The sequence below is a fragment of the Filicampus tigris genome, chromosome 8 (genome assembly GCF_054856515.1).
Source record: "Filicampus tigris isolate MCC_2025a chromosome 8, RoL_Ftig_1.0, whole genome shotgun sequence".
NCBI lineage: Eukaryota > Metazoa > Chordata > Actinopteri > Syngnathiformes > Syngnathidae > Filicampus > Filicampus tigris.
In genome coordinates, this window is record NC_141224.1 from 18,534,284 (window position 1) to 18,560,888 (window position 26,605).

At 39.3% G+C, this 26,605-nt stretch overlaps 1 protein-coding gene across 2 annotated transcripts in view; it reads left to right on the forward strand.

The window, feature by feature from the left end:
* dyrk1b (dual-specificity tyrosine-(Y)-phosphorylation regulated kinase 1B) overlaps positions 1-26,605 on the forward strand; it is a 64,357-nt gene that overhangs the window by 1,695 nt on the left and 36,057 nt on the right. Inside the window, exon 1 of one of the 2 annotated variants that reach the window (XM_086037594.1) lies at positions 21,609-23,576. The exons of the other annotated variant lie outside the window; for it this stretch is intronic. Coding sequence (XP_085893720.1) covers positions 23,474-23,576 — 103 coding nt within the window. The 5' untranslated portion in view covers positions 21,609-23,473. Of the gene's footprint in view, positions 1-21,608; positions 23,577-26,605 lie in introns of those variants that run through there. 2 annotated transcript variants of the gene reach the window in all.

Genomic DNA, 26,605 nt, shown 5'->3' on the forward strand with positions numbered 1-26,605 from the left:
TCCGCAGCATTTCATCTGCTATGGCAGCTATTGCTAGTTGCTAGCCTAGCAACCGCATCAGCTCCAGCCCCTACCCTGCCCTGGAGTAGAGCCGGGAGATGGTTACTCCATGTACTTGTTGGAAAGCTGCTTGTATTGGCCATTCCTGATGCTCACTGAGATTTCTTAGCATAGTTTCTTGCACAGCGCAAGATGCTGCAATACATATTCATTTGGGTATTCTCGGCTAACCCAATTTCGACTTTTATCAGCCTTACCTTGCTGTTATGCCTTTTAGTCCATCTTGGTTTTGTTTCATTGCACTCATGTTTATCAAGGGGAGCGAGGGATTCACTTTTCACTCTAATCTACATTGTGTATTTCCGATTTGCACGCATTACACTACACAAAGAGTCAGACTACACTACAAAAGGGAGAGATGTTAAGAGTGACTGAGCTGATCGAGTTCAGGGGGTTTGGTACCTTGCTCACCAACACATTGATCCTTGTCAGGAAGCTGACCAGCAACAACTTTTTGTAATTTCCCATATTTCTTTGGTTTGGGATTTGAACTGTCCAAATCACACAAAACATGTTTTCCCCTAAGTATTCAAATGTCTAGTGTCATTGGACCTCTAGTCCAATTCATAGTAGTTATCAATTGCTTAGTAATGTAATCATTCTTATAAAAGCAAAACAACATGTTCAGTGAAAAACCTGATATTTTGAACAGAAAATGTTACAGTAATATCCAAGTACATCATAATGTAATGAGCCAGGATACAAAGTGGATTTTTGATTGTGACACACTCTCGCTGCTGAATCAGTTTGAGATGATCTCTACACTCTGCTTTAATACTACCGGTACATGCAATCTTGAGTTGACCACTTAAACAAAGTTTGTCTTTTGACCACAATCCATCATGTAACTTGATTCCTCACATGAATTACACTGTACACAGTGGAACCTTTTAAGTCAAACACAATCAACACTCAAATCAACCTGATTTGTTCCAGGATCAGACTTGCCATAATAACATTGCAGGACATTATTAGGACATTGTATGATTTAATTGTCATACAGTTAAAAAAAACAACAACAACAACAACCACTGTTAATATAATATAAGATTTAAGAATGGTAAATCACCCAGATCTAAACTATCATAACCAATACAGGTGGGGGTGGCATATGTTACACAAGTGTCTCATACATCTCTTTTTCATGTTCTGTCACACGAGTGAAAAAATAAGTTAACCCCTGTAAAAAAAAATAAAAAATAATAAAAAACTCCAGTCAACATTGTCAAAAAACAAACCATTTAGTCATTTTGGAAAAAATATTGGAACATTGAATGCGAGTACACTCATCTCATCTAACAGCCGGTGTGTATTTTACTTTCTCATGTTTTTCTTTTAATGAGTTGTATTCCTTCTTTGGAGGAAAGCCCCTTTTTCACTTTTGCACAGTTTGGCATGGCTGTTCTTGGGATTGATATGTTTCAACTGGTAAAAGCAGACTCAACAGGTAAAATGCACTATTTCTAGTACCTGGTCAGCCAGGGTTCCAAGTGGTGCAGAGCGGTTACTTGCGTACCACCGCAGGTCTCTCGTTGGTCGAGCAGATTCATTATCGATTCATTATTACCATTCCATTCGGATATGTGTGGATACACAGCTTTAAAAGACAAAACATACACACAGACTGTTTGCTTTGCCTTACTCCACAGTCTCCACTTTGCTGCGCTGGTATCTTTTTTAGGTGCCTTTATTCTGCCCTCAAATAAAATTAGTCCACATGCCAAGAAGTAAATACAGTACAGGAGACCATAGTAGTTCACTGTTGTTGTTCTTTGTTTGCTTGTTATGTTCACTTTCATTTTGAAACAGCTGTGCAGTGTGCCTATGATATAATAAACTGTAAATTTTCCATCAACACCAGGGGTCACAAACCTTTTTAATGGGCTGTCACTTGTATAGTGCTTTAAAACTGAGAGCTACTTCTTGGGTACTGATTAATGCGAAAGGCTACTGGTTTGATACAGACTTCTGAAATAATACATTTGCTTAAATAAGCTTTATGTGTTATTATTGATAACTAATATTATTCATTGATGTTAAGACACTGATCATATTAATGATTTCTGAATTATTTGGAAACAGAGAAATACCAGATGCTACAGATTATTTTAATGAATCTTTGCCGGGGTTTACATTTTCAAATGATGACTTGAACAACATTCCTAGAACATAATGTCCCATCACTGGTGAGCTATTTTTAGAACAGGCCTGCGGGCTACTCATGTGGTCCTTGAGGGTTACCTGTTGCCCGTGGGCACCACGTTGGTGACCCCTGATCTACACAAATGAACAAACTAAAATAATAAAAAATGATAATAATTTGAATGTGGTGTTAACTTTGTGCTAAAATCAAATGATACAATATTCAACAATAATTATTGTATTCCATGTATTCCAATTAGAATGAATCCGACTGACCAAACAGGATGAAAATGCTCCATATTAACATCTCAATCAAAATAAAAAAGGCTGAATCCGAATGGAATGGAATTTAGATTCACAGGGATTGTGTATTCCTTTTGCCAATCCAAACGAGTGGCCAGGATCGTAATCATGTCCGATTTCCTTAATTTTTGGTGGATCGGTGATCAGCTGATCCCTTAAAATAAAAGCAATCTTGTCCATCAATCTCATCTCCCTCTGCAGAGGTCTGAAAAAGTCAGCCACATCTGTTTGTACCCAGGTATTGTTCAATATTTTACAAGAAAACAAGATTGGAACATTGAAGGTGTATGCTGCTCATTATGAAAAAAAAAAAAAAAAACGGGATCGGCAGGTCAGGCTTTTTAAAGATCGGGAATCGGCCAGAAAATTGTGATCGGTGCACCCGTATTATTATTTTTAAAAATTCTGAATTCTGTATATGGCATACGATATATATACTGTACGTGTGTACATATACTGGTGTATGTGCGTATCTTATATTCGTGGATACGTATTTCTGTACCGTATTTACTGACCATTAGGCGCACCATATTATTGGGCTCAATATCAACGATCGGGTCTATTAAAAAAAACAAAAAAACAAATCATTCATAAGCTGCACCAGGTTTTAAGGCACATTATTTTTGTGAAGCATTGTATGTTAAATACAGGGAGTCCTCATTTTACGAACGAGTTCCGTTCCTACACTGGCGATGTAACGCGAATTTCCGTGCATGTCGGATTTCACCATTAAAGTCTAAATTTACGTCAAAATACTTTGTATAAAAAAAAAAAAAAGAAAGAAAATACATTAAAATAAAAAGCATTAGATGCTGTACTAAGCATTACTGCTGAGAAGTGGATGGAGAAGGACAAGAGGAGGGCGAAAAGGTAAAGATACTACAGGTGCGCAAACAGACACGATCGAGACACTCTGCGCATGCTCATTTTTGTAGTACAGTAAATGCTTGTATGCTGAAGTGCGTTGTTCGGTGCGAAACTCAACGCAAATACACAAGCAGAGGTAAACAAGCTCAGAGACGCAGCACAAAAGCACACATTTGGAGCAAAGAGGAAACCGGTTGCTTCATTCATGTGGTGAGTGACATATATCAATATAAAGTGTTTTATTGACAGTTGAAAGTAACACGCGGAAATGGCGTCCGTTTGAATCATGACGCCGTGTGACTCCGTACGCAGCGGTTTATACAAATGCCGGAGCAACTCTGTCAGCTCAATCATGTAAACGGGATATTCAGAATGTTTCAGAAATTTGAATTTTGACTTTAACCCGAATATTGACTGCATTTAAAAACGTTGTCACCATGGTGCTGGGGACAAACTGGAGGAGGAGGCATGGGCATCGTAAAGTCGAAACGTCGTAGGTCGCGTGCGTTGTAACATGAGGACTGCCTGTACTTAATTGTACCGTATGTTTATTTGATTTATTTAGGGGGATTATATTAATTTCAGACAAGTCGAAAACATTGGGTAGCGCACTTGTCTCGCTTGCTTTTTGTTCTCCGTGCAACCCTACGGGGTTGCTTCGAGCGGAGGAGGGGACCCCAACTTGACCGACTTCACTCTGACATCATTCGACGGTGTCGACCTTGATGGAGACACAGGCCGTGAATGGCAAGCCCTACTTTATAAGATTAGAAACATATATTTCTCTCTTGATTTATATTTATATATTTTAGTTGATCAAAATAACCTCACGTAACACAATGTGATTTGTACTGACAGTGCGAAGGTAAACATTTTTTGGTGAAATGTGTTGTGATGAACCAAAACAACAAAAAATGTGAATATCGACCAGTTTGTAATTTCTATAATTTACTGGGAGAGGCGGTGCATTATTTGACACAAGCACAGAGTGCCAATGTTTTTGGCAATGACTGGACTGTACTGTACTGTATTTGTACCGCTTGGCAGTGCTGCGGTGGCCACTGGCTGCCTAGGACTCGCATACTCACTCACTCACTTACACGTATGTTTTTTTTTTGTGTCTGTGTGAAAGCTTGTGTGTATTGTGATTGGTTTTAAGTTATGAGCTAGATTGCATATTGCATTTTCACACTCATTGTGATCTGAGCAGGGATGGCGGTACACAGGGGCTAGGGGATAGCCCCATCAGAAATCAGTGTAGCCCCAGTTTAGCCCCTCCAGCATTTTACTTGATATTCTAAAATATATTTAGAAATTCCTTTCTCAGCCCCCCCATGTATCGGTCAAGCTCCACTTTAGCTTTAGAAAAAACCCTAAAGCCATCCCTGGATCTGAGGGTTTAATTTATGGCCATACTGGTTCAGGCAAGACTGACCTGCTACATCTACATACGAAAATAAAGTAGTATGGCTGGGAAAAAATATTGTAGCGCGATGTATCGTGATACTTTTCATGCCATGCTGTACGTCACTGTCAGCCGGCTTCGTGCTGGTTTGTCCTCGGGGCAAACACACACAGTGCGAAGTTGGGCCCAAAAAATCCAACATGTTGAATATCACCGATTTGAGGTCGGACGTCCTTCCGAGTGGCCGATATCAGGCTGAGCACACCACACACGGCAGGTTTATCTGCTAAGATTATCTTTGGAGCCATTACGATAGACGATCTCAATGGGTTTTTATCTGGTTAAATAAAGGTTATAATAATATTGAAGTATCGCAATACAGTCGTTACCCAAGTATCGGGATCCGTATGGGATTGCAACAAAAGTGTATCGTCCCAGCCCTATAAAGTAGTGTGTTTAATGTCCTTTAAAGTCTTAGTCCAACTTGTATAAGTCTCAAGAATAAGTGAACCACGTGATTCCTTTTCAAGTGTGGTCAGCTTCTCATCTTGCATGACTTGACTTCATTTGACTCACTGCAAATCTGTCAAGCTGTCTTCCTGTCGTGGTAATTTGGGCAAGTGGGATGTTTCATGGAGCCCCTCCACCTGTCCTTAATGGGACTCTATTTGTGGGTCTCCCGCTGAACCAAGTTTCTCGCCTGTTGCCAGGCGAGAGTGTGTGTTGCTCTCTCTCTCTCTCTCTCTCTCTCTCTTCCCCCCTCCCTCCCCTCCAACACCACCACCCGACCCACTGAATTCATGGACGCACTTAAAGGTGAAGTCAACCCTAACATATTCTTTTCAAGAATCTGTTCTATGTAGGCCGACTAGTTAAAACAAAGTATTCTGATAAATATTGCATTCGTGCAATAAGAGTTAATCCTCCCGTTTTTAGCCATCCCTGGGGGTGGCAGTTTTGTCTTTTCTGTCGACTGAAAATGACATCACAGTTGCTCAGGGCACAGGTAACGACCAATCACAGCTCACGTGTTTTCTGAAGCTGAGCCATCATTGGTCATTACCTGTGCCCCGAGCAACTGTGATGGCATTTTCAGTCGACAGAAGTGACAAAATGGCCGGCCCCTGAGATGGCTTGAAATGGGTGGATTTTGCTGCTTAAAGAGGAAATCAACCCGAACATATTTTATCAAGAACATGTTCCCAGCAGGCCCACTAGTTGAAACATGGCATTAATATTCAATGATTAATATTGCGTTTTTGGAATATGAGTTAAGCAGCAAAATAGTCTCTTATTCTTATTTTTAGTATTTGATCGTGTGTGCGCCAAGCTTTAAACACGCATTCCATCATGAACATGTTATTTTGATTAAATCACTTGTATTAGATGTATTGAAAAGTGAAGTCAAATAAGGGGGATGTAATGATTCACTCAAGCCACGATTCGATTCGATTTCGATTTTCAGTGCTGAGTTGCACTAGCACTATGAAACTAACTATAATTACAAATGAAATGCTTGTAAACATTTCACCTTTTTGGGCACCAATCCTTTTTTTTAATGTAGAGGAGAGTGAACTCAAATGAGTAAAATTAGGGAAAAGCACTGTGCTAAATAAAACTAAACTAAACACTTTTATTGGTTTTTATTTGATTCAAAACGTTTTGTTTTGCTTCTCTAATATGCACAATTTAATCTACACATAGCAATCTTTAGAAATCTAAATTAGTCTTTTATTGTTAGGTTTTGCCATTAAGGGTTCGTGGAAAATAGGTCATGTTGTGTTAGCTTGGAGAGCTGAGATTTTAGATTCCTAAACGCAACACTCGGTGCGTTGTCACAGCTACCGTGAGGCAGCACGTCCTATTCCTGTTCGATGTTCGCCGACTAATGCCTCCATAATCCGTAGAAGACGCTACGATATGTTAGCGTAACACAACAGGACATGCACGATAGCCTGTGTGTGCTAACAAAAGCTAGCTAGCTTTCAGAAACGACTGTCCCAATGTGTGAAATGAAATCGGGCATCGATTGCTAACGCTAGTGCTAACTCGTAGCCATGACGCTGTTACCCTCAATGCTTCTATGACCCGGATTACCACTACTGTGCAAGTACGATGCAGACAAGCGTGCCGGCCGTGGGATACGAGGCTTTTTCGAGAGGAAAACACAACGGCAAATAATTTGATGTATAAATAAACAACGTGTCCACTATTAGTAATAACTGTAGACGATTTTGATTGTTTAAGTTGTCGTGTTCGTGATCTAATCTTGGCAGTTCTAGTGTCAAGTAATTTACCCAATGTGCGTATGCAGTTTGTTTACAGCAGAGATGTGAGAGAGCAGCTATGGTTAACATGGCTTTGCGAATCGATTCTTTTATTTTTTTTACATCGCTGCATCTTTTAAGCATTCATATCGATATAAAATCGATTTTTGATAAATCGTTACATCGCTCCCAAATACACAAGCTCCTTTAAAGTAGCGGTAGCCTGCATAACGTCTGGATCCACTACGCAAGTTAAATTCACATTAAAATGTGACATATTTTCCAAATGGATCTCCACAGAATTCACGTATCATGAAAACTCCACGATCTAGAAATTAGGACTGTCGCATTCTAATTGGAAACATTTAAATTAGTATAAAATCAAAGTCTCAGCAAACGTCTGTTGACCACGTTAAGGAGAGGCATTTTATTTGAGGGTAAGAAAACAGAACACTGTTGCAAATGGACTGGAGAGTGCGACACTTAGCAACTTATTAAAAATGAGCCATTCCCCTATAAAAATGGAGCCGGATTCATTTATTTAAAAAAAAAAAAAAAGAATCTCATGAACACTGACTAAAACTGTTTTAAGAAATGTGTGTGTTGTCCACACAAAAAAGCTGTAATGCTGTAGTATACTGTATATTCTAGGTCTGTATGGCACTGTAACGCTGCCAAAAGCCGTGAATAAGAAGCCCGACCATCATCCAAATCAAACAAACTCATAACAATGGCGGTGAATGTGAAGCGAGTAAGAAAGCAAAGATTTGTGTGGATTTTACTGGAAAAGCCCTATCTGCTCAGGGATTTCTGCTGCAAGATGTAACACGGTATTCCACCATTGTTGTTGTTATTGCTATGTTAGCTGCGTTTGCGCACGGTCACGCTAGAACTGGGTCAGCCGCGTCATCATTTCAGGAAAGATGTGTATGTGTTGTATATGTTTATCCTTTTTCCCCCCAAAATGGTTGCCTTCATTTTAGTTTTTATTAATTAAAACAAAATAATTGACAGATTAATCGATTATTATAATCATCTTTAATTGTCGCCCTACATTTGTGTTTATTTTCATTTCTAGTTTTTTAGGTTGTGCCTTGCCATTTGCGAAATTCAGTTGAGATTAGGTCCAGGTCCTCCAGTGAGCTTGATCAGGATAAGCAGTATAGAAAATAAAACCTAAATTAATTTGATCTGTCAGTAACCTTTGAATTTGATTTATTTTGGATAGAACCACCAGCAATTTTTAGTAGGTTGTGAGAGCGATTACGTGTTGGAATCAAGGTTCTACGAGTTACCGTATTTGCTTCCTCTGTATCTCTTTATATGTTATTCTCCAGTCTCCATTCTCCAATATTGCATTTTTGCTTGTGGTCATTTGTACACAGTCTCCAAACATGAGCCAGTGTATCCAGTTTGCTCTTACCCACAGCAAACAGCCGCAGGCCATACACACAGCAAAAAAATGAAAACACATTTACTTATGTGGTAAATATCAAGAATTGGCTTTTGATTTGTGCATTTCAACCCATTAATAACCTAAATAATGTTTTTTTTTAACTAGTCGATGTTCCCACCTCCCTTTTTTTTTTAATGAATTAAGTCTAAAAGAGATTCTGTGCAGCGCTTATCATGATTTTTTTGTTGGAAAATTGTAAAGTGAAAGTGAAGCAGAAAGAAGCTGTCTGTCTGAAACCAGCATAAGGAGAGTGCACCGCTAGCACAACTCTTGGGCTATAAAACAAAAACAAGTCTGTAAGGCTGTAAGATGTCAAGATCAATAGATCGTTAGTTGTTGATTACTTTTTTGGATTTAGTAATTGGCCTGAGCTTAGATCTGAGGCATATGACAATTTCATCAAATCTGTAAAAGGTGCATCAATGACGTTTACATGCAGTCAATAATCCTTTTAAAACCGGAATATTAAAAATATTCCAGTTGCGCAAGGCCTTGTAAAAACCTGTGTATGCTCATATTGGGGTTTTTAAAAACCCAAATAAGACCCCTCATGGAATATTCCTTTTCAAACTTGAATATTTGGTCATATAAACGCATCTCGGAATAGCCCCACTGAAAGGAACATTCTTTTGTGCTTTGCCCATATTCTAACGACAAAGGAATCTTGGTCTTTTGAGTACAGGACAGCACACAACCACATTTTTGGAGCGAGAAGGAAACTGACTAATTTATTTTTGTGGTGAAAGACAACAATATAACGTTTTTTTATTGACGGTAGAAAGGAAGAAGCGGAAATGACGTCCGTGCGTTGCTGTTTAGATGGGGATATCCCAATTGATCACAAATATGTATACGGGGAATAACTATTTGCTCATGTATGTAAACGGGTTACTCCAAATGTTTCAGAAAGCGCAATTTTGACTTTAACTGACTACTGATGGTATATAAAGGTAGTGAATGTCTGGGCCAAGTGTCTGTTGATGACACTGTGACTCATTACTGTTTCATGTCAGAATAACAAAAAAATTGCTGCCAGGTCGCTGCTTTAGTTAGTCAATGGTAAATGAGGAAGATGACACATTTTTTGAGTTTTTTTTTTTTTTTTTAATACAAATTCAAACATTTTGGTATTATTGTCCACAGTACACAATTGTCATTCACCTAGGATGCATAACATTGTGTTACAAATGTTTTGCTGGTATAGTTTTTTTAAATGAGCCTACGCAGTATTTACAGGCAGTTGGATGCTCTGATTTATTTTAGTTGTATGGGTGGCAGCGCATAGCCCTAGTGGTAGGCTTGTCTACCTCAGTTCTTGAAAAGACGAGCGAACCTCTCAAGTAAGTGAAGTCAAGAAAATCTTTTTTTTTTTTTTTCCTCAACCCCCTCATATTGTCAAGCCCCCCCTTTAGCCTTATCCTTGGGAGAGAAAAGAATCATGGCGGCGTGGCGTGCCTGCCACCCGCAACCCTAATGAGGACAAAATGGATGGATGGATGCTTCTCTGCTTGTTGTTCCCAGTTTAGCCACCAACAAGCTGTTCTGATGAATTACTCTGACCTGTGGCCATTTCATTATGTGACTTGAGACTTTATTATTTACCGGTACCTTGCAAGGATTGCCTCGTTGGTTTGACCCTGCTTTCGTCTTGAGAGCTCACACAGTTTTTTTGTGAATTTGAATCGAGGCAAAATATTAAGCAAAATAACAAAGATTTAGATCCATGTTGACGTGGTAAGCATAGTCGGGCTGGACAATTAATTGAAATTTCAATCATGATTTCAGTTTTGGCTTCTCTCAATTTTTAAAATGTTATAATCAAAGAAAAAGGATTAATGTGCAGAACGACGCGGTGCATCTACAAGTTCCCGATGTTGTGAAAGTACCCTGAATACACCATGTAGCGTGTTGCAACAGGTAGCCCCCAAAGACCACATGAGTAGCTCGTAAGCCTGTTCTTAAAAAAAAAAAAAAAAAGCTCACCTGTGATGGGACATGGTGATTTCCTAGAATGTGATCATTTGAAAACACTGGCAAAGATTAATAGAAATATTGTTGCCAAATATATTTAGCTGTTTATTTATTAATTTGAGAACTCTTTAAACTGTTCAATTTCACATAACTGAATTAAAGATGAATTAATTAGTAACAATAACACATAGCGAAATAACATGAATAAAGGTTATTTGAGCAAATGTGTTATTTCAGAAGTGTGAATCAAACCGGTAGCCCTTCGAAATAATCAGTACCTAACTAAGAAGTACCAGTAGTTCTCAGTTTCCAAAAAGTTGGTGACCCCTGATTTAGCGTATGCGATTCTGCCATCCCTGAGCATGTTTTAAAGGAGAAATCAACCCAAACACATTTTTTTTTTCAAGAATATGTTCCCAGCAGGCCCACTAGTTGAAACACGGCATTCTGATTAATATTGCGTTTGTGGAGTTAAGCAGCAAAATGACATCACAACTGCTCAGGGCTCAGCTAACGACCAATCATGGCGCCATTTTTCTCACATCTGTCGACTGAAAATGACGTTGAAGTTGCTCAGGGCTCAGATAATGACCAATCACAGCTCACCTGTTTTCTGAAGCTGAGCCATGATTGGTTGTTACCTGAGCCCTGAGTAATTGTGATGTCATTTTGCTGCTTAACTCCACAAACGCAATATTAATCAGTCGACAGAAGTGACAAAATGGCCGCCCCCAGAGATGGCTAAAATCGAATGGATTAACTATTATTCCACAAACGCAATAGTTATCAGAATGCCTTGTTTCAACTAGTGGACTTGCATAGAACAGTTTCTTGAAAAAAATATGTTTGGGTTGACTTCCTCTATAAGCTGTTTAATGACACCCTAGTCGGAGTTAACTGTAGAACGAAACACACTGCAAAAATATTTACACTCATTATGTATTTAAATACAAAACATGCTTTGTTCAAAAAAATATAAATGTATAGCACTAATGCTAAAGTCAATGGAGGTTCCAATTCAAATGCTAACGGGAAATTAGCATCAAGTTCAAGAGTGATGTCAAATAACGAATATTCACATACATACGCTGTGGAACTACATACTGTACACGCAGGTAAAATAACGTTACTCAAAGGCAAATTCTTCCCAATCTGTGAAAAATGAGTTACATTCATACAGTTCAATCGCAACTTTCTTCTGTTTTCATTCTAAGTGTGTGCTCCATACATGCACGGTGCCACACTGCTCTTAAGAGGCCAAAACATGCAGTTTTCCAGTTGGTATGGTTTTAGTAAATTATTATTATTTTACTTTCTTACTAATTTATTTTATTGATGCTTATTAAATTTGAGTCGTTTACAGTTATTTATATTTATAGGAATTGATAAGCATAATTTATATATTTCTTTTATAATAAGGAATTTTCCTTTCCCCAAAATTCAAGCAAACAAAGCTCCAAATCCTTTTTTTTGTCATACCAACACACATTTCCACATGACATGGCATGGAATACAATCTCTGAGAACCGAGTTAGCGCAGTACATAAAGTAAAGTAAGTACATAAATATGATAAAGATATAAGGGTAATGCTTCAGATGCAGGCATCAAAAGTGTGGATGTAGCAGAATGAAAATTCAAGAGGCTTTGCAGTTGACAAAAATAATCGTGTTCAACATGCAGGAATGAATGGGCATGAACCTAAGGCTAGGTTCACACCGCAGGCAAATGCGACCCAGATCGGATTTTTTTGCCCATATGCCTGTATCAGATTTTTTTATGACACTCTGAATGGTTCAATTACGATTTTTTCAAATCCGACCTGGGTCGCTTTCATGTGATCCTAGATCAGGTGCCATATATCTGACATTCACGTCATCCGGACCCAAAATGCGCTCCGCGCAGGCAGAGTGATGGTACTGGCAGCAGGGTATCGAATCTGCAAAATTGTTTGGAGTAACACTACTGACTTGATATTTTACTTTAATTTAATCCCACTTGAAACATGAAGCATAAAGTGGACATTTATGGCCATCGTAGTAATTCAGCCACGGCTCAGATCGATTCATTTTTTACGCACGGCTATGACATCATGTCATCGTTAGTGATGTCTCCATGAAATGAGATATTAAAGCGTCGCCTCATGATTTTCCCCAAATACTGTACTTATTTCTGCCTCCTACCTAATCGCTTCACTGTATAAATGCCCCGACACGGTGGACCAAATTTTCGTCCGCAAACACGTCGGGAGTCATGTCGTCTCTTCGCCTGCGGGTCACTTTGGTGAAGCATGTGTTCATACAGCAGACAAGACCGAGGTCGCATTTATAATGTAATATGAATGCTTACACAAAAAAAAATCAGATTTTTTTTAAAAATCCGAATTGAGCATTAAGACCTGCAGTGTGAACCTAGTAGTTGAGCTTTAGTACCTGATCAAAGTTTTGAAATCAATGAATAATCGTTTAATAATTATATATAATTATGATTTCAGTCCTAGGAGCCAGTTCTATTTTTGATGTTTACCTACAAGGCCACGCGTGTAAGGCGGAAAGATTTTTATGGACCTCAAGGTGGCGCCCATGGCTCAAGTGTGGGCAATATGGTTAAGATTCACTGGTTCAATCTGTGTACATACCACATGCAGTTAGGGCAACATGATTTTGAACGTGGTTGGAAAATAATAGAGTAACACCGTAGTTTCATCCTGTTAGCTACTGACGCCATTGCTAATGTTGTGCAATCTACAGAGTCGGTTGTCAAATTAATGCACTTACCATATTTACATACTTAGCATATTCTGACCATGGTCAGGCTTTTACTTTACTTGTGGCGCTAGCGTGTGTTTGGAAACCGAGACCACCACTTGCAGTAGGATGATTTGGTCTGCGCTAGAGTTAATTTGCTGTGTTCGTACCTGTCAAACCGAACGGTACCGAAGGGAGCAACAAACTAGCGTTCAATTAAAAACAAACTAACTGGCACCTTAAACAATGCTCACTTTATTTCAAAGGGGTCAGACTGTGTCTTTAGAATAGGGTTAGGCAAATGGCTGCATATCTTCTAACAAAGTCCTTGTCACTTTTTAACAGTATAGTTATTGTTAATAGTTATCATACAAGAAGATACTGTAAGTATACAACACTCTGGACTTGGACTGCTCCCTGTGTGTTGTTTTGAGGTTTATAATTTACCGTAACATTGGTGCTAATTTTGATTTGCTTGTCTGCCTTTACTGAATATTATTTAGCTGTAATCAATTGTTTTACACCCCCGTTTTGAATGGAACAAAAGCTTGGAGTGACAAAATAAACACAATTAAGGAGGTTTTGCTTCTTACTTATATGTGGTTGTAAAGTGCCCTACCCTAACAGATAGTCTTGAATGTACATTAGATGAGAGCACTTGGAGTTCATTTACCTCCTACACTATAAAACTGGCTTTGGATGTCTTCTACCGTACGACTATTGTGTACACTAGACTTGTATAAATACTAGTATATTGCTGGCTGGGGGCCAAAACCTTGTACCTCCAAAATCATAAAGTCACTTTTCAGGAGACCCTAAAAATGGCATTTGCATTGCATCGTGAAAGCCATTTTCAACACTTCATAATGGTCAATAATGTAACACCCACGCGTGTGGACTGACTGATCAAAAACCCGACGTGCGAGAAAAAAGTGAAGACATTTTGATATACCTTTAAGCAGAGGCGGGCATCAGTCTATCACTTATGGACGCTCAGTTTGCTGGCGATACTTCAAAAAACTGACAGACTCAACACCGACGGAAGCGGGTTTTCATCCGTCATCGGAATCGTCACTAACTGGATCAGTATCGATGGACCTTATCAGCTCGTCACTGACAGACTCCCTTTTTGCTGATGACTGACGGAAACATGCGCTGCGTGTCTTGCATGTGTTATTTGCGGGTGTGAATACACTGTAAATTGCTTCTAGCGAAGGGGAGGAATGCAAAAAAAAAAAAAAAGACCATCGCTAGACAATCGTTGACCTGTGGTTGTGTTGGCTGCTAAATCTCAGTTCCCATTCTCCAAGCCTACTCTTCTTTCAGGTCGTCCCAGATGGTAAAGGAAGCTGGCTGTGCTGTGTACCTTTTGCCGGTCCTATAGAACACAATGACATTGTCCCATATTGTTTTTATTTCATCAATCGTCACGCTGTGTATCTGTATGTGTGTCTGTCAGTTGTTTTTTTAAAATCCTGGTACTGTATTTGGCAATGTTTTTTTAATCTCTCATTGAACAATTCACAAACTAAGTTATTAGTACAGAGAAAACAAGAAGAAGCCAGGGGGAATTTTAAACAAAAACATAAAAAAAAAAAAAAAAAAACATAAAGCAGTGGTTCTAATCAGTTTCTTGTTGTTTGAATTTAATATGGTATTAATGTACTGTTTGGTGTCCATTTCAAAAATTAAAAACATTTTGAATGACTAAATTTGGATTTGTATGTATGGTATTTCACCGGAATAATTATTAACTTTGTAAGAAAGACTTGTTTAGTTTGATTACCATCAAAGAAACCACACTGCACATGAAATCAGAGTCTATATGATCAATAATAAAGCAAGATCCCTCTTTCCAGAATTTGTTGGTATAAGGACAATGTTACTGTGTGTCTCTTTGTAATAATAATTATAATAATGCATCCAATTTATACGGCGCTTTTCTCAACACTGGACACTCAAAGTGCTCATAATGGATATATTATTCATGCACTAACACATTCACACTCTGGTGGCGGTAAACTACGTATGGAGCCACAGCTGCCCTGGGGCAGGCTGACGGAAGCGTGGCTGCTAGTGTGCCCTTCCGACCACCGCCAACCATTCACACCCAGCCGCACACCAGTGTGAGGAGCACGTGAGGCAAGGTGGGTGAAGTGTCTTCCTCCAGGACACGACACATGACTCGGACAGACCAGGATTCGAACAGAGGACCCTTCGGTTATTGGACGACCGGCTCTACCTCTGAGACCCTTTTGGTCAACTTTCGGAATGGAGAAGAAAAACTGAGCGTTTTTTGGTTACCAGACAGTCGTCTGTGTATTTCAGAAATTTGGGTTGTACTGGAATATTCATGCATTTTTGACCAGGGCTTTGTTAGAAGATATGAAGCCATTTTCCTAACCCTAACTAACACCAGAGGTGGGCATTCCGTCTGACCGACGGGCCAGTCCATCTGTCCGTCACTGACGGACGCCCATTTTGCTTACGTTAGACGATAGACAGATGAAAGTGTATTTTCGTCCGTCTTTGTAATCATCACTAACTTTGTTAAGCGCCCGTTTTACTGACGAGAGACGGAAGTGTGACCCAGACTGCAATGACTGTATATGTACAGCAGGTGGCGGTATGCACCAAAGAGAGAATCCTAAATTCCTCAGGTTGACTAAAAACTTCTTTCTCATTACTTCTTCTGAGTAAGAAGTATTAAAGTTGCTTTGAATACAAAGACAGTTTTACAGAGAAGTTCTTGTGAGTTAAGTTTTACGTTTCTATTTTTACATTTGGAAAGTGTGGGGTTAGTAGGCTGTGAATCGGTATTTTGCTACACCACACACTCTATTTCGGAAGGTGGCAGTAATGCACCAAAAGTTGTTTGCCAACCGCTAAAATACAGAAGAAGTAGCAGAAAAAGGATGAATTTGAAGAAAACAAACATCCTTTTATTGTAATGGGTACTGTATTTCAGTTTTCACATGGACTAGGAAGCATTTTAATCCACCAGGATTGTACCTTTGACAATGTGACACGGGATTCTGGTTAAGGTAAACACAACTTTAAAGTAAAGCAGCAGCATGCTCCCGCTGACAATTCAATAGATTGGCAAATAAGTGTAGGCAATGTGAAATGCCAAATTTATGTGAGTGTAAAGCTGTTTGAGCAGCAAGCCGATACATTGTGAGGTACATTGTGTACTCCATTTACCATTTTGATCAAATGGTTCAGATAATGGAGGGATGGATGGATGGATGGATTTCTCATCTGTTGGACCCTTTTTTCCCCGGATAGATGGACTGGCAGACCTTTGATTGCTTACTGACGAAAGCGCAGTTAAAATAACATGACGGACTGATCAACAGATGGTTATAGCTTGATTCGGCTTGAAAAATAGACGGATGAACGGATATCCAGACTGCTGACGGATGACTAATGACGGACCGGCAAACTAGTAAAATGCCCACCTCTTCCAAACACTAACGTTATCAATGCCAAGTTAGCACTAGTTGTTGGAACCTAATCTGTAGTGAGTCATGAAGATGGGTTTAAAATAGCCTGTACATATCACAAATACATCAAATAAATGTACCATTCACATTTAAACATAGAATGTGTTCAAACATTTCAGAAATACAATTGCAGTTTTATGTTCACAATTTTTTTATAGTAATGTGCTGATTTGTTTTATTCGGCTAAGACTACATCTCTGAGAAGTAGGCCAGTGGGTTATAATACATCAACAGGCAGATTGCACAATCTCACTTGTAGATGACCAATGCTGCTAACTAAAGACTATTTTCTTTTCTCTTAGCTAGTCACGTAATTTTCCATGATTTGTTTGAAAAATTTGAAACAAATATATAAATATAATATAATGTAAATATCCATCCATCCATTATCTGTACCGCTTCTCCTCACAAGGGTCGCGGGGCGTGCTGGAGCCTATCCCAGCTGTCTTTGGGCAGTAGGCGGGGGACACCCTGAACTGGTTGCCAGCCCATCGCAGGGCACACAGAGACAAACATCCGCACTCACAATCACACCTAGGGGCAATTTAGAGTATCCAATCAACTTACCATGCATGTTTTTGGCATGTGGGAGGAAACCGGAGTGCCCGGAGAAAACCCACGCAGGCACGGGGAGAACATGCAAACTCCACACAGGGGAGGCCGGAGCCGGGATCGAACCCACGACCTCTGAACTGTGAGGCGGACGTGTTAACCAGTCGCCCACCGTGCCGCCATAATGTAAATATATAATTCAAAATACATTAGTTCAATTTATAAAGTGCTCAACAAATTTATCAGACAACCTGTCATAAAAAAAACAAGAGACCATCTAGCATAATGAAGTGCTTTAATGCAGACACTTTAAATTCCAGTGAGTTGTCAACTTTCACAATTTTGAACACGTAGGATTGATTTCAATCTGAATTCACCTGTTTACACCAAAAATTGAGCCAGCTCATTGGGCTCCTCTGAGAAGCATAAGATTCAGCCAGTAAAACTATTTTTTGTGTTCTGGAATGGTAAAAGCAAAAGTAACTTTACATAATTTCTAACTTGACATCTTCATTCAGAAATGTTAATGAGTTGTTCTATTTTTTAATTTTTAATCATTAAATTAGAATTTTGGTCAAAGAGTTACATTGTACATTATACACAATCACGGAAACAAAGAGGTTTGCTCCGGAAAAAAATGTTGCTGTGAAATAGCTGTACCATGGGGTGATAATGTTATAAATGTTAATCACTGTATATGTACTTACTGGATGTATTTATTTGAAAATGTTCTAATTAATTAGGAAATTGTGTTGTACATTTACCTATCATTACTGACTTGCTGACTGTTGTTCATGTATAGGTACAGAGCACCTCAAACAATGTTGCTAATGCATCCAAAGCAGAAACCCCTGAGGCCTTTAACTCGTCCTATATTTGATTCCTCAATGCCTGTGTCATACCTCCGTGGTTTTGTTTTGTCTCTCTGGCACCGCCAAGTGCTGAGAAAGAATATGATATATCAGCGTGTAAAGTGCTCCTCCGCTCCGCTCTGAAAGCACCCTGCAGTAGCAGCATGGTAATTCCGCTCCTCTATCTTTCCTCTGCATCGTGTTTACCTAGCAACAAGCATCACCCGCTGCTGGCCATCCCATTGGTCATTTGAAAACGCACCGGGGACCAATGGCAGAGCTGTTGCCATGGTACAGCGTATAGTTGCCGGGTGGAAATTTGCTGCAAGGCACGTGAGTGTCAGAGTCTGCTTGCCTCCTCACAGTACTGTTGTAATCTCTGCTGTCTGACCGTTAGTACAGCTGAAAGTGATTTGGTGGAAGCCACTCAGTATTTCAGGGAAGGAAAATATACATTATTTCTACTTCTATCTATATCTAGAAATTAGATTATTTGGTAATATAACAGCCATGGGCATTGTCTTCAACATTCTAAGCTGTTTTCATATACAGTTAAAAGCATAAATGATATGAATTTGCTCAAAAGTAATAGAATAATACATCTGAAATTTGTTGAAAAATAAAATTGGAACATTATTTTACATGCTTGGTTGCCACCGAAAGGATCATTCCTATTTGTTACTGCACATATAAATTCTATATTCTATCCGAAGTAATCTATATTTGAAATGTACAGATACACCTTATTGCTAAGGTAAAATCCTCATACAACGTATCTATCTAGAATTAATTAGTCAAAAGGTTTTTAATTAATCTTTTTTATTTTACTTGTTTGAATTAACTAAACTGATATGAATACTTGAAGTCAACATTTTTACTATTTTATGTTTAAGTTTTAACATTTTTTACATTTTAAGTGTACATTACTATTACTTCATCCTAATTCTGCAGGTTTATTGAAAACAATACTAAAGCTATGAAACAAATAATTTCATAGCTATGCATTCTTATTTTTGTAGCAATTATGAGTAGTAATTTTATATGATTATGATTTGTCTGCCCTGCAATTGATTGGCGAACAGTCGAGAATGTATCGCGCCATTTGCCCCAATTCAGCTGGGATAGGCTCCAGCACCATTAGCCATGTGTTTGTGCCATGGCATGACCAAGAACACTTACACACTTGGCCACCTGTTGCTCATCTGCTTGTAGTTTTGGAGCGGCAAACATGTGAAACCCATGTGAAACACATACTTGAGTCTTGACTAAAACTATATAAGGTATATCTATAATGAAGTTATCGTATCTATCTACAAACAAAATTACTGGTAGGTGTGATTCAAGGTGTTTTTGTGTGTGTGTGTAAATCTGAATAGCAAGGTGCTATATTATCAAATGACAGCAACAGATTGCATGTCTTTAAGAAGCTAGTTGAAATCACCTACAAAGACATCAAAAAGCTACCTGTACTCTATTTAGCCAAAAAGGGGTTTTTTTTGCGAGGAAATTGGGAAGTGAAATAGAGTTTTATGAAAGGAACGCTGTTATGGTAATTATAACACTTTACAAACTTGTGGAATTATCGAAGTCTATTTGTGTCTTTACTCCCAGTCAGATCAGACAGAGCCAATCACTCTGAGCTGGGCTTTAGGTCTTTCATAAGCAGACCACCCTTGTAGTGATACATCTGTGTGTGATAACCACCTTATCTTAAATGGGCATTGAATGTTGCTTCCTGCTTGATTGTGTTTTTATGACAATGAGGCTTTAAATGTTAACTCTGTAATTAAACTGTAGCAAGTTATTAGGCCATGCTATCTTTATTTAGCCTAGTCTGGTCAGCTGTTTATCAGCATTTGAGAGTGTTATGATTCGGACTGTAGTTTTCAAGCTGGTTGCAAAAGAAAGTGCCATGAATTGGAGCTAAAATGCTGTGGAAGAAAATGATGAGTGTTGAAATTCCATTGTGAATCTTTGTAAACTCAAGGAAACACAACACAATATATTTACATGTGCTTATTATTGACCTAATTGTAATCACTAAAGTATACTTACTAAGTCATTTGATTGTTTCAGCAACAAGTCATTTGATTGTTTCAGCAATATGTAAAGTTAGTTGTATTCCAGCAACAGTATGATCAAAGCAGGCTTAATCTTCGCAAACCATTCCATTTTGGGATACTGTATAAGCTGAAAGATATTAAAAGATTAGTGTCACTAAATAGCAACTGAATCAACAAGAATTTGACACACATTTATTCATGCAGTATGAACTGTATTTGAGGGTGAATTTCCCTTTAAGCCAGGGAGCTGTCAGCTGGTTTATGACGGTTTGTGTGCTGAGCTGTTCCCAGGCAGCATTGTGCCTGATTTAGCCGGAATGCTCGGATAGCAACAGGAACAACTTTTAGCTTTGGCTGGTTAGTGAGGGGAAGTCACATCTCAGCTGTAGAGTCACTCAGTGAGCATGTGCGCATGGAAGCCCTTTGCCCCGCTCTTCTCCCTGCTCCCCGACAGTTTGCCCACCCCCAGCCTCCCTCTTTCCATTTGTACCTGACATCCTCAAACTATTTCCGCGTCATTCCTGCATCGCGCCGTTTGAAGAGACACTGGGAAACCGAGCCAAGTGCTCCTCCCACAGATCGACTCGGTGTCCAATCACAGCCGGGGACTACACTTTACGTAGCCAATGGGGTTGCAGCTGCCATGGCGTCGGGTAGCAACAGAGCCTGTGGGAGGGTGCGTGCTGAGGGAGGGAGAGGCTGCTCTTACACTGGTACAAGTACAGAGAAGTAGAAACAGTTTAGAAGACTGAATTTAAAAAAAAGAGGACGTGTATTATCTGTTGACGCTTTTATCATTACAATTGGTTTAAATTCACATAGATGTATTTCTTCTTAAAATGTTTATTCTTCATTCATCACAGCAAGTTTTATTGATGTGTACTTGTATGTATATATATATATATATATATATATATATATATATATATATATATAATGGAAACCATATGCATTAAAAGTTGTCAAATCTACGGGCATTTTCTCCTCAATTTTATACCTCACTTGATAATAGCATTGTAATCGCTTTAGTACGGAATAATTTGTAATAACTGTCATTAGATATGCGGCAAGTGGTTGTAATATAGTAGGAGAGTATTCTTGATATTGTGGTACGGGTCTAAGTTAATGTTGCCTATATATGTGAATATAAAGTTCCAGTAAATATACTCCGTTGTTACTATAAATGGACAGGACGAGAGCGAGGTCTATTTGGAAGAGGCTACTTCAAACAAAGAGAGGGTTGTTGCCCCGCTTGCCCGATGTATTTGTAATGTTAATTTTCGCTTCACAAAATCAGTCTGCAGTTTTGGTTTTGTGCGATCACAAGTGAGAATACTCATCGCCAACGTCACTTTATTGAATTGCGTCACTGTTGCTGATAAAAGCAGTGATACGTGGGGCTGCGAAAGATCGCCTTTTGCCACCTCCGCGCTGGGCAATATGGTTCAGCCCCGATCGCAGGGTGGGGAGCACTGTGGATGAGAGCACAGATTCCCTGTAACGGAGAAACGCTGGGTCAAGGAACGGGAAACGGGCAAGAATTATGACTCTAGGTTGCCCTTTTGAAGGTTTCCACCGCGAAGGATTACAAAAACTATTTATTTAATACCCAGAAGGGCACAACGGCAAGAAGGCGAGGACACTAAAGGGAACGAAAGGGGAGCGGAAGCGGAGGAAAGAGGCGCGCCAAGAAGGCACCCAGGGTATCTTGACAGCAAACTCAGGAACTTCACTGCATTTGTTGGACTTGAACACGCGTCTGGAGTTTTGGATTGTGTCATTCAAAACGTCGTGTTCGATTGTGATTACCTCTTCCCGGAGCGAGTTGTGCTTTGCTTAACAACGCATTGTGTCACCGATAGGAAACACAACAGGCGGGCAGGTCGCTAGCGTCCTGTGTGCTTCACACGGGGAACGTTCGGTGTTTAACACCAAGTACTGGATTTGAAACTGTCATTTTTTCTTCTCTGGTTCACCCCCGCCTAAGACGTTGTTGCCGTGCGAGTGTGGATATTCTGCCCGATGAACTTTTTGTGGAACTATACAAGCTGAAGTGGACTGGCTGTGTTTCCTCGAGTTTGTACAACTGCCAGTTGACAGACCGACCTTCTGGATAGTGCGTGGGCTTTCCTTTATTCTCTGGTGGTATTAAGGGGCTTGTTTTACTGGCCGAGGCCTGCTACCCTCTGTAGCTAGGTGATGGGCTGCTGAGTGACCACAACCCTGAAGACTCCTTGGAGCTTTGTCTGCGCTGCCTACGTGACATTGCCAGTAGATGACAGTGAGTGTCAGGGTTTTAAGCCGAGTGATAACCTCTCTCTACACTGGCCTACGCTGACCAGTGCCCAGTCCCCCAAGAAAGCGCCTGCAATTGGACCTATTTTTAGAGGGAGGGATGGGGTAAAAGCAGAAAGCTAGAAATTCAATTCCCCTCCTTCTCTTCTACCCTTTCCATTAGCCCACTTAGCAGAAAGCTGGGGGGCCTGGTTCCAAAGGAATTGCAAGTAATAGTGTTTTACAAGAGGAGAGACAGAAAATCAAAAGTTAGATAAACCTACTCTCATGTATAATTTGAGTGAGATTGGTCACAACAATTTTGACGGAAGTCTTACACGCCTGGGAATACCTGCTGCACTGGATTTTAGTAATAAAGGCTGCACTGGACAGAAAAATCCCATTTTGGATTACAAATTAAACATGCCCGATGAACTACTTCTTTCCTACATTGGGTTAATCCTACCCAGGACAACGTTTATGCCATTAGGACCCATGACAGAGTAGAAATCTTTTGAGTATTCTAGAATAAGAGGACCTACTTTCGACTACCTAAAATAAGTTACCAGCAATCTGGAGCAGTGCAAACTTCCATCTCAAAGAAACAAGCAAAAGCTACCCTGACTAACCAAATATAACCCACACCCCCACAACCACATAGAAGAGAATATATATGTAGAATGAGATCTCTATATCTATAGTGTAACTCTTTACATCCTTTATATTTTTACTTAAGATAGACAAGCTGCCTGTACACCAATTGGTTGCCTTAGAAACCACAGTAACAAAGAAACAAGCTAGAGAAGACGGTGCCTTTTAATTTGATTGGTTGGTTTCCCACCATTTCAAGATTGACTGAGTCAGTTGGAATAACTGTTTGAGCAAACTCTGGGATTGAAAACACGCCTCATGAAGGTTACTTAAGACCCCACAAAGGCTGCCCACCTGTGAAATCATTTGACTGATTGGGGTTCCCTTCTGGATTGACCTTTTGCCAAGCCAAGTGTTTCCATGGTGATCACATCATCATCTGTGGAGGACAAGCCTGTGCCCCCTTGCAGAATGGTCCAATCACAACCCTGGATCGCCTCTTCCCTACATCGTGACAACAAAAGTCAGTTCCCACACACATACATAAACTTTTACACACTTATTATTTTTAAATATAAATGATAACGAAAGCAATATATGTGTATGTTTCTCAATGCGATAACGGCCGGTGATAGAAATGGACGTTTAACTAAAGTTCCTTGATCAACCGATAAGTTAGCAATGTACAGTATTTTATAAAAGTAATTCTGGAGTGGATGGGATAATTTCTCTCTGAATACAACTGCCAGGGTCATATTGAGCACAATAATGCTGCCTGAAGCAGTTGCCAAAATAGTTGTCTGCCTGGATGTAGCTCAGCTTCCCTTAGCTAATATCCATGTTCTTTAAACCTCAAACAATTGATAGAATTCATCACATTTTTATTTATTAATGTGACAATCCTTAGTTAATGTATTAATTTTTATAGTTTTCTACTGTTGGTTAGTACAGTTTAGATTTTTGGGGAGTGAGTGGTGTAACGTTTAGTTTAAAAAAAATATATATAATCACACAGGCAGCGTGTGCATTTTAATGTGATAAAGCAACTGCAACAGGTTGCACCGCCGTTGTGTGCTAAAGTCATCACTCTGGTGATGTTTAAGTGTTAATGCATTTCACAAGGCATTTTGTTGCCAAATTGAAAAGCGTTGGACACTTGGCTACCTCAAATTAAAGTAGGTTTTGCACAGACACTACATTGGACATGGTTTTTCCTTGGCTGTGCTAATTGTGCAAATGTAAAACTGTTTCTAACTGGTGTCCTTTGTTATAAGGTCCATTAATTGTCCGTAGGTCTTTTCTGACAGTTTTCTGACATTTTTGTTGTTTGACCTGACAAAGTATTTGCTGGTCTTGTGAGATGGCGATCATTTAGCAGAAGCTGGTTAGTCTGGTGTGTCCAAGGGTATCCATAGAAATCATTGTGTGTGTCTGGATTAGGTCTTTTTCTGTTTAGAGTTCTTTGAACTATCAAATTAATGCGTTGTACAATAGTAATTGATGTTTGCTACAAGTCAGCATCAACTTGAGGTAAGTATTTATTGTGTAATGCAGATATAGAATATGTGGTGTGTGTGAGTAACATCAAAAAATGAAAACGCTCTAATGCACTGCCTATTACCGTATGTGATCGCACTTTGAACTTGTGTGATGTAACAAATTTATATACAGAAAATAGCATAACTGCATTTCCGCTCAGGGTAACAGTTCTGTTACAGTGGCAAGCCCATTCTCAGTGGCTGTTAAGATGTATATAAAGTTAAAGTTTATCATCAAAGTAGATATTAAATGAAACAGTTCTGCAACAGATGCTTGAAACTTGGTTGAGATAGTTTAAATACATGCAGATGCGCGCACTGTTTCATTCATAAAACATTTCAGGACGTCAGTAAGCATTCCACTCACGCGCATTCGTAAAAGTGCCCCATTAAGGTTATTTTTGTAGAGGAAAATGATATAAAAGGAAAATAAACGAAATCACTAAAACTAAAATTGCAAAAATATTTTCGTCAATGAAATAGAATAAAAAGGAAAATGCTTTTAAAGAAACAAAAACCAACTGAAACAACATTTTAAGTTTACAAAACTAACTAATTATAGCGAAAAGTCAGTTTTCGTCTTTGACAATTAATTCAAATCATGATCCTTTGGGGTTGATTTTTAAATGTATTTGCTTTGGTATTAGGCGGAAGTCGGTGGCCGGAAGAAGGACATTCAAACAGTCGTCTGGCAGTTGTAGTCCTATTAATGTGTGTCACACAGAAGCGACATAAGTGCCATTAGATGACGTTGCTCCATGGCGACGAGTTTCGGTGTTGACAGCATGGACGTAGATCATAATCTGGACTAACAGTCGGCTCTCGCGGCTGAAGGCAGAGTAAAACCACCTGCGTTGCCTCTGCTACTGACAACTTGTGTTATTTTTCGCTTAAAACACTTATCGGTTCATTTTTTTAGTCCAGGATCCCGACATAGACTGAGAGATTCACAGACCGCAAACTTTACTTGCTGCATCCTCCATTCAGAGTATATTATCTCAGTATTGTGAATCGTGATTTACAGAAGTTAGGTTTACGTTTCACAACATTTTTCAACTTTGCTTTCATTTTATTGTTCATGGCTCTGACCCCATGATGCAGATGAATCTTTTTAGCACTCTGAGATTTACCTTTGAGAGAAAATGTATAATTTATTCTTACTGATGTCCGTCGTATATGCAACCTTTTTGATCACAGTCTTGAGCCCTGTAATCAGCCCCGGTGTGTCCCTGCACCTCAAAATTGCAGGATTTACGACACTGGTTGGCCTTTGCCCCAAACCTGGCGTTAGTGGGCTGACGATTTGATTCGATATGGTATGGCTCAATTCGCAACTGTATGATGCAATGAGTTTCGTGTTGAAAGTAGACAATCATTTTGTAATATGAATTAACTTGTCATTACTGTAAATGTGGCATCTCCTTCAAAGAGTTTTATCAAAGATAAAGAAATGTATTTGTAGCTTTTGTTGTCTACATGGAGAGCATGTAAAAGCTCTCCAAAGCACAAGATATTCAACTTAATTAAATTAAAAAAAACAGCAAATCATCAGCAACATACAGATACACATTTTATTACCTTTTGATAGATATATTATATTATATATTAACTTTTGTCCTTTTTTTTTTTATTTTTTAAATCTGGTTCAAGCTATATTGAGACCAATTCATTAGTTTGTGTAATGATGCGCTCAAATCTTTTAAATCAAAACAGATTTCCCGATTAAAATCAGTTTTCATTAAACACCTAGTAGTAACGCATCCCATCATTACATTGGCGGTGGTCCGTCCCTGCAGCTGCGATGTCTGCAGTGTCCTCTGGAGGGCCCAGGTGTCTTGGCTGGGGAGCAGCACTTGGACTAATTTTGCCGTTTGGCAAGGAAAACCTGTCCATCTCTGCAGCACGCGCACAGAGATTTTTGGACGATGGGGGGGCGGAAGTGGCTAGTGCGGTGCGCACTGGTGCTGGAAGCTGCTGCAGGAAAATGTAGTTGAAAAAGAATCAGGGATAATCT